The sequence below is a fragment of the Falco rusticolus genome, chromosome 20 (genome assembly GCF_015220075.1).
Source record: "Falco rusticolus isolate bFalRus1 chromosome 20, bFalRus1.pri, whole genome shotgun sequence".
Taxonomy (NCBI): domain Eukaryota; kingdom Metazoa; phylum Chordata; class Aves; order Falconiformes; family Falconidae; genus Falco; species Falco rusticolus.
Window position 1 is genome coordinate 1,171,232 of NC_051206.1, and position 12,825 is coordinate 1,184,056.

Below are 12,825 nucleotides of genomic sequence, written 5' to 3' on the forward strand. Positions count from 1 at the left end.
CTCCATCCTTGCACGACTTGGCTTGGGCACGGAGGCAGCCACTCAACGCCAACGAGACACGCATAGTCCTACCAGTGCTAACGAGAGACATACACAGCCCTACCCCATCCTAAAAATCCCAGAGATGCCACGAGCCCCGCGCCCAAGATCCAAAAGACCCAAGTGACAGGAGTTACTCTCAACCACACGCCGAGCAAGCAGGTACCACGAATCCAAGGGGATGTTAACGCGGCCGAAGCAGCGCGACATCAAAGGCTGCCAAGGGCCAAGCGGCAGGCATGGCTCGTCCCAGGGTGATCAGCATTAATTGGATGAGTCAACGCTACGCTAACGCGAGGCAGTAATTTCTCCTTATTTGGGAACACCAAAAAGTCACGATGACGGTGGCTCCAAGCCCACGCAGACCCCAGCAGCCAGATGACATGAGTCAGAGCACTGGACCGGGCAGTAGAAAAGGGAACGGGGCGTCACTTCGTTCTCCATCCAAGATGACCAGAGGTGCCAAACTAAGGGCAAAACTCTTGTTTTTCAAATCCCCAGCTCACCACAGAATCGTTCTTCCCAGATTTGAAGACCCATCTCCCTCCAAATTAGCCGGCAGAGCACTCCTGCTCCTCCTCAGGAAGTTTTATTGCAACATACAGGCAAGAAACTGTGATATAGAATGCGCTGAATGCTCTTAGACATTAAAAGCTAGAAGCACAGGATTAATAATACGATTAACAAATTGCATAATGCTTAACTGCTGATGGTACGAAGGAATGTAAAAAATACGCTTTTATAAGGGTCAATTAAACCAGAAGTTTTGACTTTTATGGAAAAGTAAGAAAAGGAAAGCAGCATTTCTTTTTGAAAAGAAAACTTCAAACCTATGCTCTGCTGAATCCTCAACAAGGATTAAATCTACCTGTACAAAACCAGCTGGTCCAACCCGCGATGCTTGAACCTTTCTGCCCTTCTGCTCCATGTTGGGTACAAAGCCACTCTCTGGCTTATCCCACGCTCCTTTACTGATTTTCCCACCTATAAATAAGTGTTTTCATTATCTGAAGGTACTGGAAAGGATCTAGCGGCACTAGCACCAGTTTTCTGCAGGCTGGGACAACCCTACGCTGGCAAACCGTGATGCATCTCACCCCAAACCTCCTTGATCCTTCATGGCAAACCAACTCAAGTCTTCTTGCACTGAATTTTTACTCTCAGGGAGGGATGTTAAATTTTCAAAGCCTTCATGCAATACCAGCGAGAAGTTCCTACACAATCATTTTTTAATGAATGCATTTGGCCAGAGAGAAACTCAGCCCCGGTCACGTCTGGTTAACGAGGCTTTGAAAGGTTTGGCAGCACCGTTGAATTAATACGGCGGCAACATGTGCAAATGAGGCCAGAAGTAGGTCAGGCAGCTGAAAACCTCGCAGGAGCCGCGCAATCCGTGTGGATTCGATGGGACAATGTCCCCACGCAAGGACTGTCCCAGGGTTGAAGGCAGGCTGGGTCGGAGCAATTCAAAGTGGCTTTTTTACAGCTATTTTCCAGTTGCTGGGAGTTACTCTTGACTGGTGGACTTGCCAGGATGCCCCACCGAGCACCCCAAAATGCCCCAGCCATTAATAAGCATCTGGCATCGAGGCTGCCTCATCGTTAATCTACGCTTGCGAACCCTGATCTCAGTTCGGATTAACTGGGAGAAAAAAAACCACCCTGCGCCTCCTCCCCATCCCTGCAGTTGCTTAAAGGCATCTGGGGAAACCTCAAACCGAGCAAAACTCGGCTCTGAGAAACCAAAGCCACAGTGACAGGTTTTTCTGCAGGTTGATTTGGCAAGCAAAAATATTGCACTATCCTTCCCCAAAAACTCACACTGCAGCCCCAAACAAGTTAAGAAATCTGGATTTTTTTTCAGTCTGGATGGGCGCAGTAAGAGTCCAATGAGGGTCCTGCCCACACTGCAGGACATACTGAAATCTCCTCTACCCTTGGAAGCCTTCCTATCCAGCAGGCCACAAGGAAATCTGTGAGATGTTCTACAAAAAAACCCCTCTTTTTTCTTATTCTCATTAATACCCCAGTGTGGGCACAAGTCATTCAGCACAGTGAGACAACGGGGTTCGCTATCCCCAGCTAGTGCAGGTGAGCACTGCCCTCCCAGTGAGCTCATTCCTCAAAACCAACAAATAAATCAGGAAATAAAAAGCGTTTCCAAACTCTGCCTGTAGCCCCGTTTACCGTTCACAGCCTGCCTGGGAACTCACGCAGAAATTTCTGCAATTACACCTATACAATTAGGGATGCATACCACTACACACGCCCAGCAGGCAGCCATGCACGGGGCAAAGAGGATTATTTCAACTTCAGGAGGAAATATCTGTAAATATGGACTGGATTATGCAAGATTAACCCTGGGAAGATGCTCACTTCATCTCTCACGCGTTAACTGAGGATGCACAGATCCTAAAGGGAAGGGGAATTGCTTGCTTCCCCCTCCCCTGCTCTGACATGGGTTTGCACCTCCCAGGTGCCAGGGAAGGCTTGCCCCGACCATAGCTCAGTGATTCAAAATTGCTTAAGAGTAAGTTTTATTTTTTCCTCTTAAAATAACTAACAGGGCTCAAATACCCGCCACTCGATGCCTGCGTTCATGCCTCATCCCTGTTGAACAGTGTAAAGGCAACAGCAGAGGCGGGCAGGGGAGATCTGGCTGGCAACACCACCCGACGGGTGCTTGGGTGGTAAAAACATTAAATTTCCTTGTTTATGTTCCAAACGCCTCAAAACGTGACTCTTGGCCACCGGGGATTTGCAAGAGCAGTTCTGGGGAAGGGCAGACCCAGGGAAATGCTCTTAAATGCACCGAAAAGCCACAGTTTTGCCCAAGATTGCCCATTTTGGACCCAGCCAGTGCCAAGCAAGGGGGGCTTCATGGCACCGCGTTTTCCCGCCAAGATTTGATGCCTGGGAAGGGGAAATTTTGACACTGAAAAGTCAAATCGAACCCACAGGGGCAGCATGGTGGGGGGAAACACCAGGAAGGACAGAGAAGCACCTACCGAGAAGAGGGTGGCATAGGTGGACAAAGCAAATTTGATGCTGTAGTAATAGAAGTGGGAATTTCGGCACTCGGAGGCTTGGGCCATCCTTGCGACTCCGGTGAGAGGGGTTTGCTCGCTGCTGCCTGCCAGATCCTCCCTGCTCCGGCCGGCTCCTGGTGTCCGCTGCCGAGCTGAAAGAGCGTACACATGCACACAGACGAGCCTTGAACTTGAGCTGATCGCTCCAACTTCCGCCTGGCAGGAGGGGAGAGCGATCAGAGGGAAGGCACAAGCAGCCAGCGTTAACCCTTTGCTGCGTTTGTTGCTTGGTTTGGCTGCTGAGAGCAACGGCAAAGCTCGGCTCGAGTAGGTTTGCTCTGACAATTAGCCCCAAAATTGGTGCAGGGGTGGATCTGTAGCAAATCATTAACAGCAAACGCGTTGCTGTCGGTGCCTCGCGCCCTTGCCAGCGTGCTGGAAGAGCTCGCTGCAATCCTGCAGCCATCCTGGGAGCGATCCTGCAGTAACAATGGATAAAGCAGCAGCCCAAAATCCAGCAAGAATCAGGCCAGGGGCTGCCCAGGCAGCTGCTCGGAGCAGGACTGGAGAGCGATGTCCGAATTTACCTGCTGCCGCTTCCTACTGCGTGCAACGCCTCCCCTTCGACACCGCCTTGAGCCGCCTGGTGCTCGTGCAGCTAGGAAGAAGGAAAAAGAAATTATTACACCCAGGCTCGACGTGGTGTAACGCTTGAAAGAAAAGGTGTGGGGAGCAAGAAACCAGCACCGGGAGACCCCACGGCTGTACGTAGCGCTAGAAAGTGTAAAAATGGTATTTAATAAAAAGAGCAAAAAGAGGAGCTTGGAAAAGCGGCGACTGCAGCTGGTCTGTGATGATGCCGAGGGGCACCCGGCACCAAGGGGAACCCTTCATTTGTGCAGCTTGACTCGCTGCGGATCTGAAATAGGAAGAAAAAGGGGCATCACTTGTGCCGCGGGTCGTGGCCTGGGAGATGTTTGGAAACCCCAGCTCTCGGGAGGAAGATGCTGCTTCTCTCTGGGGTGGCCAAATGGGGAATTTGAAGCAGGGTTTGAAGAAACAACAGTGACTCAGGGCTGCACCCAAAGACGTGGGAGCTGTATTTACCCAGCTTTTAGCAGACATAGAGTCATTCAGCGCAGCAGAAGAGATCACATTCCCTTTGCTTTTACTTTATAAGCTGCAAGTGTGAGAGCAGAGATGGGATGAGAGTTTCAGTGGCCAACAGATCCCAAACACTGAGGATATTATACTTCATGGTATGGCAACGGGGTGAAACATCCCCAAAATGACATTTCTGGACACAATTTAGCTACAGCTGGCTGTGATCAGACTCAACGAGCAAAGAGCAGTCAACTTTCCTCCCCATTTAAAAAAACAAACAAACAAACAAACCAAACAAAACAAAACAAAACAAACCCAAATGAATTTCAAATGAACTTTTAGTGCTTTGGAGCCTGGTTTATACCATCACTTTCCATTTTGCTAACACCCAGGAAAGCCAGTGCTGTGAATACCCGTGCAAGGGAAGAAAACAGCGACGGCCTCGCCAGCGCAGAGCTTTTCTTTTTACCAACCTCTGCTTGGAAGAAGAAACCCCAACACCGAGCAAGAGGCATCTGGGGAGGTGCACGATGTATTTCCTCCACCCTTCCTTCCCTTTTTGAAGGATGCTGCATCCAGGAGAACAGTCAATTAAAAAAAGATTAAAATACCTGCTTGTCCCTGCAACTTTTCTCTTGGTTGTCTAATCTCTATCAAGTGTGACGGCACCGGCACGGGGGATGCTGGGCTTCTTTTTGACTTGTTGCACGGAGAAATCTTGGCACTTGACGACTAAACCTCTGCGCGTTCATCTATTTATATAATATGCTGTCTGCGCTTTAATTCAGAAGCCAACTTAGCGTGCAGCAGAGCAAGGGAGAAATAGCATTTCCCTACAAACCCAGGCGTGACACAGCTAACCGGTGGCCAAAGCAGCAGATTTAAGCCAGACTTAAACCATCGGGTCTATAGATAACGCTCAACGTGGCCTAAAGTTTTCACGTTAATTTGAAGCCATGCTTAACGGAACGATTCACCGTAAAACTTTGGTTCATCCGAGGTTTTGCCCATAATTTCAGGCTCTTTCCCCTTCTCCACCGAATCCCAGGCAAGCCCCAAACCTCCAGCAGTATAAATCATGTAATGCACACCGCGAGCACATCACAGGCTCTTCCCCAGCATCATTTCTCCATCAGCCAGTAATTTACACCCGATATTCCATGAGCAGTTAATTACGCTGTGCAACTCATTCCTAAAAAAAAAGACAAAACAAAAAACAAAAAAAAAAAAAACACCCAGATTTGTGCCTGCAGGGATTGGAACTGCAACAAAACTCTCCCACGACTTCTATACAACACCGTTAACACGCTCAAGAAAGGACAGATTTGCTTTCCACCGCGCAGATTTTCGCACATCAGACCTCGGGCCAGGAAGATTGCTGGTGCAGGGACACAGCAATCCCACATATCAATTGGGAATTCTTTTTATAGCCTTTCAAAATTCCTTGATTCCAACAAAAGCACATTTATAAATGCAGCAGCAAGTCCTCCTCCCAGCTCCCACTCCCAGGGAGCACCAGCAGGAATTCAGCATTTTCCCTAGCAAGGGAAAACTCCCTTCACTAGGCATCCAGAGGGGGGTTAATTTTTTTTTTCCCCACTTTTCCAAGCAAGTAGCATTTTATACCGTGCTTTCCTTTCTGCAAAAGGGATGATAAAGAATAAGCACTCCTCTGACAGCGCAAATGCATACGGATCCTTTGCTGCTTGCAGAGAGATGCACTCAGAGATGAGCAGACAAGAGCCAACCTTAAATCATCCATTTATTTATACTAACATTACCCTAATGGGTAGATAATGCACAAGCCCTGCCGGACACGAGGGAGAGGCAGACGTAGCTTTTAAAAAGCTTAACGTTGAGTGGAATAAATTCTGCGGTACAAATTTAAACAGAACATGAAACTTTGCTCTATTTAATGTCACTTCGGCACGATGCTCTTGGGTTACGGAGGGAGCGGGAAGGGCGATGGGATCAGGGTGGGGTTTATTCCTGAATTATTATTTTTTTTTGCCCCATCCAGCAAGGCTGCGGGAAGGTCGTAGAGTGGCTTTGCACATAGGGAACGAGCAAGCCCTTATTTATGGGTTTTAATCATTAACATGACGCCAGTGCTGGCAGCATCAGGCCCAGGCAATCATTAACTTCAGGAAGAAATGACTCAGCCAGTGTTTAATGCTCCAGACAATTCAAACCACTGGACATCAACCAGTGGCCAAAATCTGGGGGTCTGCAGCCATTTGAGGGGGTGACGCTGCTGCTGGAGGGAGATTTTCCATCGGCAGAGCCCTGTCCCCCTCCAATGCCCGGAGGATGGGAACTCCCTTCCCACCCTACAGATCACTCCTGGCTTTACAGGCAGAAAGTCTGCGATATTAAACCAATAAAACAAAAAACTAAGGCTGCAGGAAAACACACCAAACCCTCCAAAGTACCAAGTTGTGCTATGAATGTGCTCTCGGTGGTGCTTCGGTCAGCTCCGCATGCAGCCAGCATACCAAGCACCTTCAATAAAGATGCTGCTTCTTCCCCTGAGCAGGGGTTCCCAGCATATTAATTGCAAATCACTGACAAGCCTTTTACCTTTGCAGATGAAATTTTGCCTCCTAGAAGTACGGAAAGGACCTTAAGCAGGGTTTGTCCGTGCTCCCATGCAAGAGGAGTCCCATACATAAGCAGATACGAGTCCTGTGCAAGCAGCCAGAGGGGCAAAAAGGGGTTTGGGGACCTTTTAGACGGGTTTCACGGCCAAGAAAACCCCTAGATCTGGGACCTGGTGGAGATCCACTCAATGATTTTGCTAAGCTGCTAGGTGGAAGCGGCTGCTGCAGGCTGCCTGCTCCTCACCCATTCCCCAGCCCCTTGCCCAAACTGGGCAGCCTGAGGGGTCCCTTTGCTGCACCCCAGAGTGGGCTAGCCAAAAAAAATCCCTTAGCGGCTCCAAAACTCATTTAAATGGGACAGCAAGGGCCAGCTTGCAGCTGGAAAGGCTAAGGGAACTGCCAGCGTTTGCTGCTTCCATGTCTGGGTTCAGTGCCTTAACGAGGCCCACTGCATAAATTAATTAGCGAGGCTTTTCACAGGGTTCTGCTGCACTTCCCTAGAGCCAAGTTAAGATTGGAAAGTGCTAATTTAAGGTTTAGCACTTCACCCCAGGCACGCTGCAGGGACGGGATCCATCCTATGAGCTCCCAGCCAGGGAAACAGCCGCACACCGCAGCCTCGCTCCATCCTTCTTCAGCCAGACACGAGAGCACGCAAATTATAGCTCCTGCCAACTAATTTAACATTTAATTGCATGAAAAGCAGCGCTGCTGTCTCTCTCATCCGCTCTCCTTTTGCAAACAAGCCACGGTGAACATCCTACCTGGGGAAAAAAAAAAAAAGAAAAGTTTTGCAGCTGAACAGCAAGAAGGGTTTAACTGACAAACTGCCTCGGCTTGGGGCTGTCACACCATGGCACTGCTCCTTCGCTGGCGCAGAGTCTGGTTTTACTCCCTGTTGTACCAGAGCCACAAAACCCCTGAAATTTTACTCATCCTTGCGACTTCATTAGCAAACATTTGTGCTAATCTTAGCCCCATTTGCAAGCTTTGATGTGGGATTTCCGAGGCTTTATTCCGCCACTTTCACCTGTGCCCTTCAGCACTGTCATTTCTGTTGTTGCAAAGTTCCCACTAGTAGGAATTCCTCATTTAAAAGCACAGAGGCTCATCATCTCATGATTTTTCCTCCCTGGATATATTCTCAGGGCTAGTTTTTCCATCTTCACAGGCAACAGCAAGTCCCAGTCCCTCCTTCTCCCAGGTCTTTCCAACACCACATCTGTCCTGCTGGAAAAATAAATTACCCGCACGCTTTTTACACCCCACGCTCGAGCCACGTGCAGGAGTAATTTCTTTTTTATTGGGCCATGAATAAATGAAACCAAGGTTTCCAAATGAAACCCTACGTGTTGCACATCAATTCCAAGCACCAGATCCCACGTTACGTGCTTCCCTTGGCTTTGCTACCCACCCCCCGCAGCAGCTAAAAGCACCAACCGTTTCCTAAACCCAGCAGCAAATGAAAAAGACCTTCCACGGTGCAATTGCATTACTCGATTGACAACTTGGCCTGTATTTATTTTTTTTTTCTTCCCAGGCAGGCAGTGATTAAAGTGGAAAATGTTAATCTGTACCGCTGCAAACCACAGCACAGCTGGTTTGCTTCGACTGTGAGCACGGCAGCTATAAAAGAACAAAGTAAGCAGCAGGGGGGTGGGAGGAGAAATCGCTCCAAGGAGTTAGGATAATAAGCAAGCAAGGCTGGAAAACGATGAGCAGGAATAAAACCAAAGCATTAATGTGCAATTTTCTGATTTGTAAAACACTGATTACATGAGGAGGGCTAGGGAGCAGGGCTCGGAGGTGCCAGGCTCACTACAGCCGCCGTGCCCACGACGGGGAGAAAAGCAATATGGAGAAGAGGAGTCACTCGCTCCCGCGGTTCAATCACACTCGAGCATCTTCCTGGGTCAGTGTTCATCTGCAAAGCATCACCTCTAATAGCATGGGACAGAGCAGTCCTCCACCAACCTGCTTTATTATCCCCTTGGGAAGGGACTGATACTCCCAGCCTCCGCAGCTCAAAGCTCTGCAATTTAATCCGAGCAGGTGGACAGCATTGCCTTCTTGCCGGGTATTTGTGAGGTTCATACATGCCCAGAGTTTCCGCTTCCTTCCTTGCAGCTCCTGAAGGCCCCAGTCACTGGGGTCACTTCTTTTTCCTCGCTTTTTAACTGTTTTGGCATCTCCTTTCTGGCCACTTGTTCCGCAGAGCCTCAGTGCTGGAGCCAAGCAGGTGGATGCAAACACACAGAGCTCAGCTGGGTTAAAAGAAAAAAGAAAAACACAGGGGAAAAAAAACCCCAAACAACCACCCAAAGCAGCACAGACATGGTGGGACATCTGACAGATACTGCTTCAGCAAAATATCACTTATAATTTGGGCTAGTACATGCCAAAGGGTACAGACGCTGCTGGGCTTATAGCCCCAAGAAATCAGGTTTTGCCAGCAGAGAACTTAAAATTGCAAAATGAAGATGAAGTTGTAGCTCATAGATGGCAGCTTCACCTTTTCCTGGCTTTTTTTAGAGATTTATTACTTCATAGACCTCAGGAAAACAGGAATTTTATTCCATTTTCTAGCAAGCTATGCTCCCTGCAGCACGGGGTAAAACCCACTGGGAAGCCACAACCCCAAAGACTTTCCAAAACACTGAGTCGCCACAGCTGTCCCCATTAAAAAGCCTCGCTAATCAATCCACAGCAGATAAACTCATTCCATGGGTTCCCAACACTAAAAATAACTAAAACCTAAAAATAACTTCTCTGCACCTCGGCCCCGTGGTCTGTGCCTGGGAAGTATGGATGGAGGTGCAGCAATCTTCCTGCTCCATCCATTTCTCACTCCCATGCCCAGATTTACTCTCTGCCACGGATGTTTAATCCGCTGCCATAAGATACCTGGCTAAATATGCTAAATAATAAAGCCACAGGGCTGTAGAAATCATACAGCAGCTTCAGGAAAAACAACCTTCCCCCTCCATTCTCAAGAGGAGTCAGATGAGTTTAATTATCCACAAATTATTCTGAGCATGTATTTTCCTTGATCGTTTCCTCCCCCCAGCCTTAATGGTGCACATTTGCTTTAAAAAAAAAAAAAAAAACAACAACAACAAAAAAACCAAAACCCAAACCCAAACTTGTTGGAAGATCCTGAGCTTGTTACGATTTGCCCAGAACGGATGCCACCACGATCAACCAGCCGTCATTTTATCCCCAGCAAACATCCCTCCTGCGATTTGCTCGGCTTTTTCCAGCCAAAGCTCTGCAGCAGGATCGACTGCACCGTCGCGATGGGTGGGAGAGATCCAACGTCAGCCGGCGTGGCAGAGGGAGTCGCATCTTTCTGCAATAAGTCGCAGCAGATATTCCAGAGAGATTTTGTAACTCACATGCTTAACGCGTGGTTAAGCTGCTAACGTACAGCCTGGGAATTGGAGAAAATTCATCGAGATCGGGGCTTGTAAGGAAACACAGGCTCTTTCCAAGCTCCTTCCCACCAACATGTGGCCAAGCCTGGACCGGCACACCCCCTCATATGGCAACGGAGGAAAACAAAGCTTCTAATGCAATAAAACGCCTCGATTTTGAGCCTCTGGCTCAAACGCCAGAGCAGCTTCTGGTTCTTCCCTAAGCCACAAGCCTGATTTACAGCCCTGATGATAAATCAGCATTGCTCAGCCCAGCTGCGCAACCCTGCTCTCATGCCCAGGACTTCAAGAAATAATAAAAAAAATAATACTCCTGAGTATATCAGGGATCCAGGTAGCCCAGCATTAGCAACAAGGACTTGCTGCCCCAAGCCACCATTGGCAGGAGAGGATGCGATATAGGGAAAGCAAGAACCTACAGAGGAATTTAAAAATCACTACCTGTGCATACCCAGAAAAGCTTTTCCCAGCTTGCTGAGCTCCTCCAACAAAAAAACTGGAAACCCACACGTGGAACTGGGGGTTGGGTTGAGCAGAGCCCTGTTCAGTGGTCTTCTGTATGCCCAGGGCTTCAGGGCTGAGTTTCCTTCTATAGGATCTCAGGGAAGCAGCACGTTTCACCGAGGTGATGCCCAGCCCCGTGGCCTGTAACTACACAGCCAATTCATTTACATTCCTGTAATAACACAGCTTGGCTTTAGTCACCCCCTCTACCCAAAAAGCTCCCAGGCTTTGCCATTTCCCAGGAGCTGGAGACCTAGAAGCAGATATGCCACTTCAACAGCTTTTTTTTAAAAAAAAAAAAAAAAAAATTCTTTTTAGGTCTTTTCCACATTCTGGCACTAAACCTCACGTCTTGGATGCAATGGTGATGATGTTAACTCAGCCATAAGGATGAAAAGCAGGGAAAAACAAGATCAGAATCAGGTATTAATCATTATGGAGCTTCAGAATAAGAGTAGAACCGCGCAATGGCTGAAATAAACCCATTGCTGACTATTCTTCCCCAAAAACGTGATCCTTAGGTGGATTTAAAGGCGTTTATGCCTCCAGCCATCACAAGGCACAACTATAAAAGAGCCCAACACCTCCCACTACAGAATCCTCCTGGCTTCAGCTCCCTCCTGCCGCCAGCACCAGATCCTTTAACACACCTTGGAGGAGCATCCAAAGCCACCACAAGCCATCATCTCATGGTAGAAAACAATCCCAGCCACGAGTCAGATGCATATTTTGGTACCAGTTGCAAATGCAAAACATTTATAAGTCTGCCAGACTTTACTTGCAGATCCAAAATATCTGCGTGCCACGGACCTACAGGTGTTACTCCACCATCCCATCCCAAGATCATCATTTCTGAGTGATGCTGTTCTGCCAAAGTTGCTGTATCTCTTCACACACGTTATTAAAAGCCAGCACAAAGCCAACTCTCAACAGTTCCTCTTAGCACCAAGTAGTAGCAAGATTCAGTCATTTGATATCCTGGGGAGAGAAAGGGCTTACAGCCAGAAATGTGTCATAACACCTGTAGGGGGTGGGAGCGGGAAGAAAAATATATCAGGGGAAATAAGAGAACCTCTGTCAGCCAAATAAATAGGTAAGATTTATTCTGCCTCCAAAATGATGCTTTTTCTGGTGGTCACAGACGAAAACCTGTTCAGAGACAGCAGAGCAATGAAAAAAAAAAAGTAATAAAGAATCAACTCGCTTTTCAGTGCCTTTTAACCCCTGTATAGCTTTGGAGCCCCAAATATAAATAAATAAAAACTTAATAAAAATAAATGGGCAGCTCTGAGGGGCGACCAAAAAGCACGTTTGTGTGCACCCAAGCCCCAGATGAACAAGTACATTTTGTTATCAATCCACACATCCCCGGGAGAGCAAGAAAGCACATGAATCCAGAGATGCCCAGCATCCATGCGCTGAGCGTAGGTTAACAGCCAACTCCAATTTCTCTACAGTGAATGCATAAATATTTTTTAATCCCTTGGCTGCTGCTTCCTTAGATGTGTCAGTCACGCTACAAAATATTTTCAGGCCAAGCATGAAGAAATTCAGACCAAATAGCTTATTGCTAAAACCAATCATGCTCCCTTGAAAGTCACCTTCCTGCAGCCTCTGTCCTCCGCTGGCTCCAGTGAGGAAAAAGCCCCCTGGACTGCATCACTTGGCTATTTTAAAACCATTTTTGTATGCAGCATCGTTAAGTTTAATTCAACACTCACTAGCGGCTGGTCTCTAAGGGGCACCGGTTCCTACTGCAGATTGAAGCTCACGCAGGAGGGAAGCGCTCGGTCACCATCCCCCTTCTGCAGAGGTGGTTGAGTGGGTTCACACAGGCTGCACAGACTCTGTGCCAGGAGGAGAACACATAAGCAGCACAATCAGGCAAAAAAGATGACAACAAAAAGCATTATTTATCCTATTGACAACCTGCTGCCCCCAAACCCTCGCGCCTTCCACACCTAAAGGGCAGGGAGCACGCGGGACTGCAAGAGCTGGAGCCACCTTCCAGCCTTACTCCTTCCCTTCACACTTGAATATCACCCAGACTTGAATTCCAACCTCAAAATATTGAGCTAAATTTCATTTCTTTAAGATTTTTTTTTCCTCTTACCC

The 12,825-nt window shown here is 48.0% G+C and overlaps 1 protein-coding gene across 6 annotated transcripts in view; it reads right to left on the minus strand.

Annotated features, from left to right (window-relative positions):
• The window catches only part of LOC119140339 (tetraspanin-15-like), a 99,053-nt gene that overhangs the window by 43,342 nt on the left and 42,886 nt on the right, over positions 1-12,825 (minus strand). For 4 of the 6 annotated variants that reach the window (XM_037371603.1, XM_037371599.1, XM_037371604.1 and 1 more), the window contains exons 2-3: positions 8,747-9,036; positions 3,656-3,726 (exon numbers count right to left, since the gene is read on the minus strand). In XM_037371603.1, the coding sequence (XP_037227500.1) occupies positions 3,656-3,726; positions 8,747-8,870 (195 nt within the window). In that variant the 5' untranslated portion in view covers positions 8,871-9,036. Of the gene's footprint in view, positions 1-3,047; positions 3,221-3,655; positions 3,727-8,746; positions 9,037-12,825 lie in introns of all 6 variants that reach the window. The other 2 variants (XM_037371602.1, XM_037371601.1) reach the window with 2 other exon arrangements.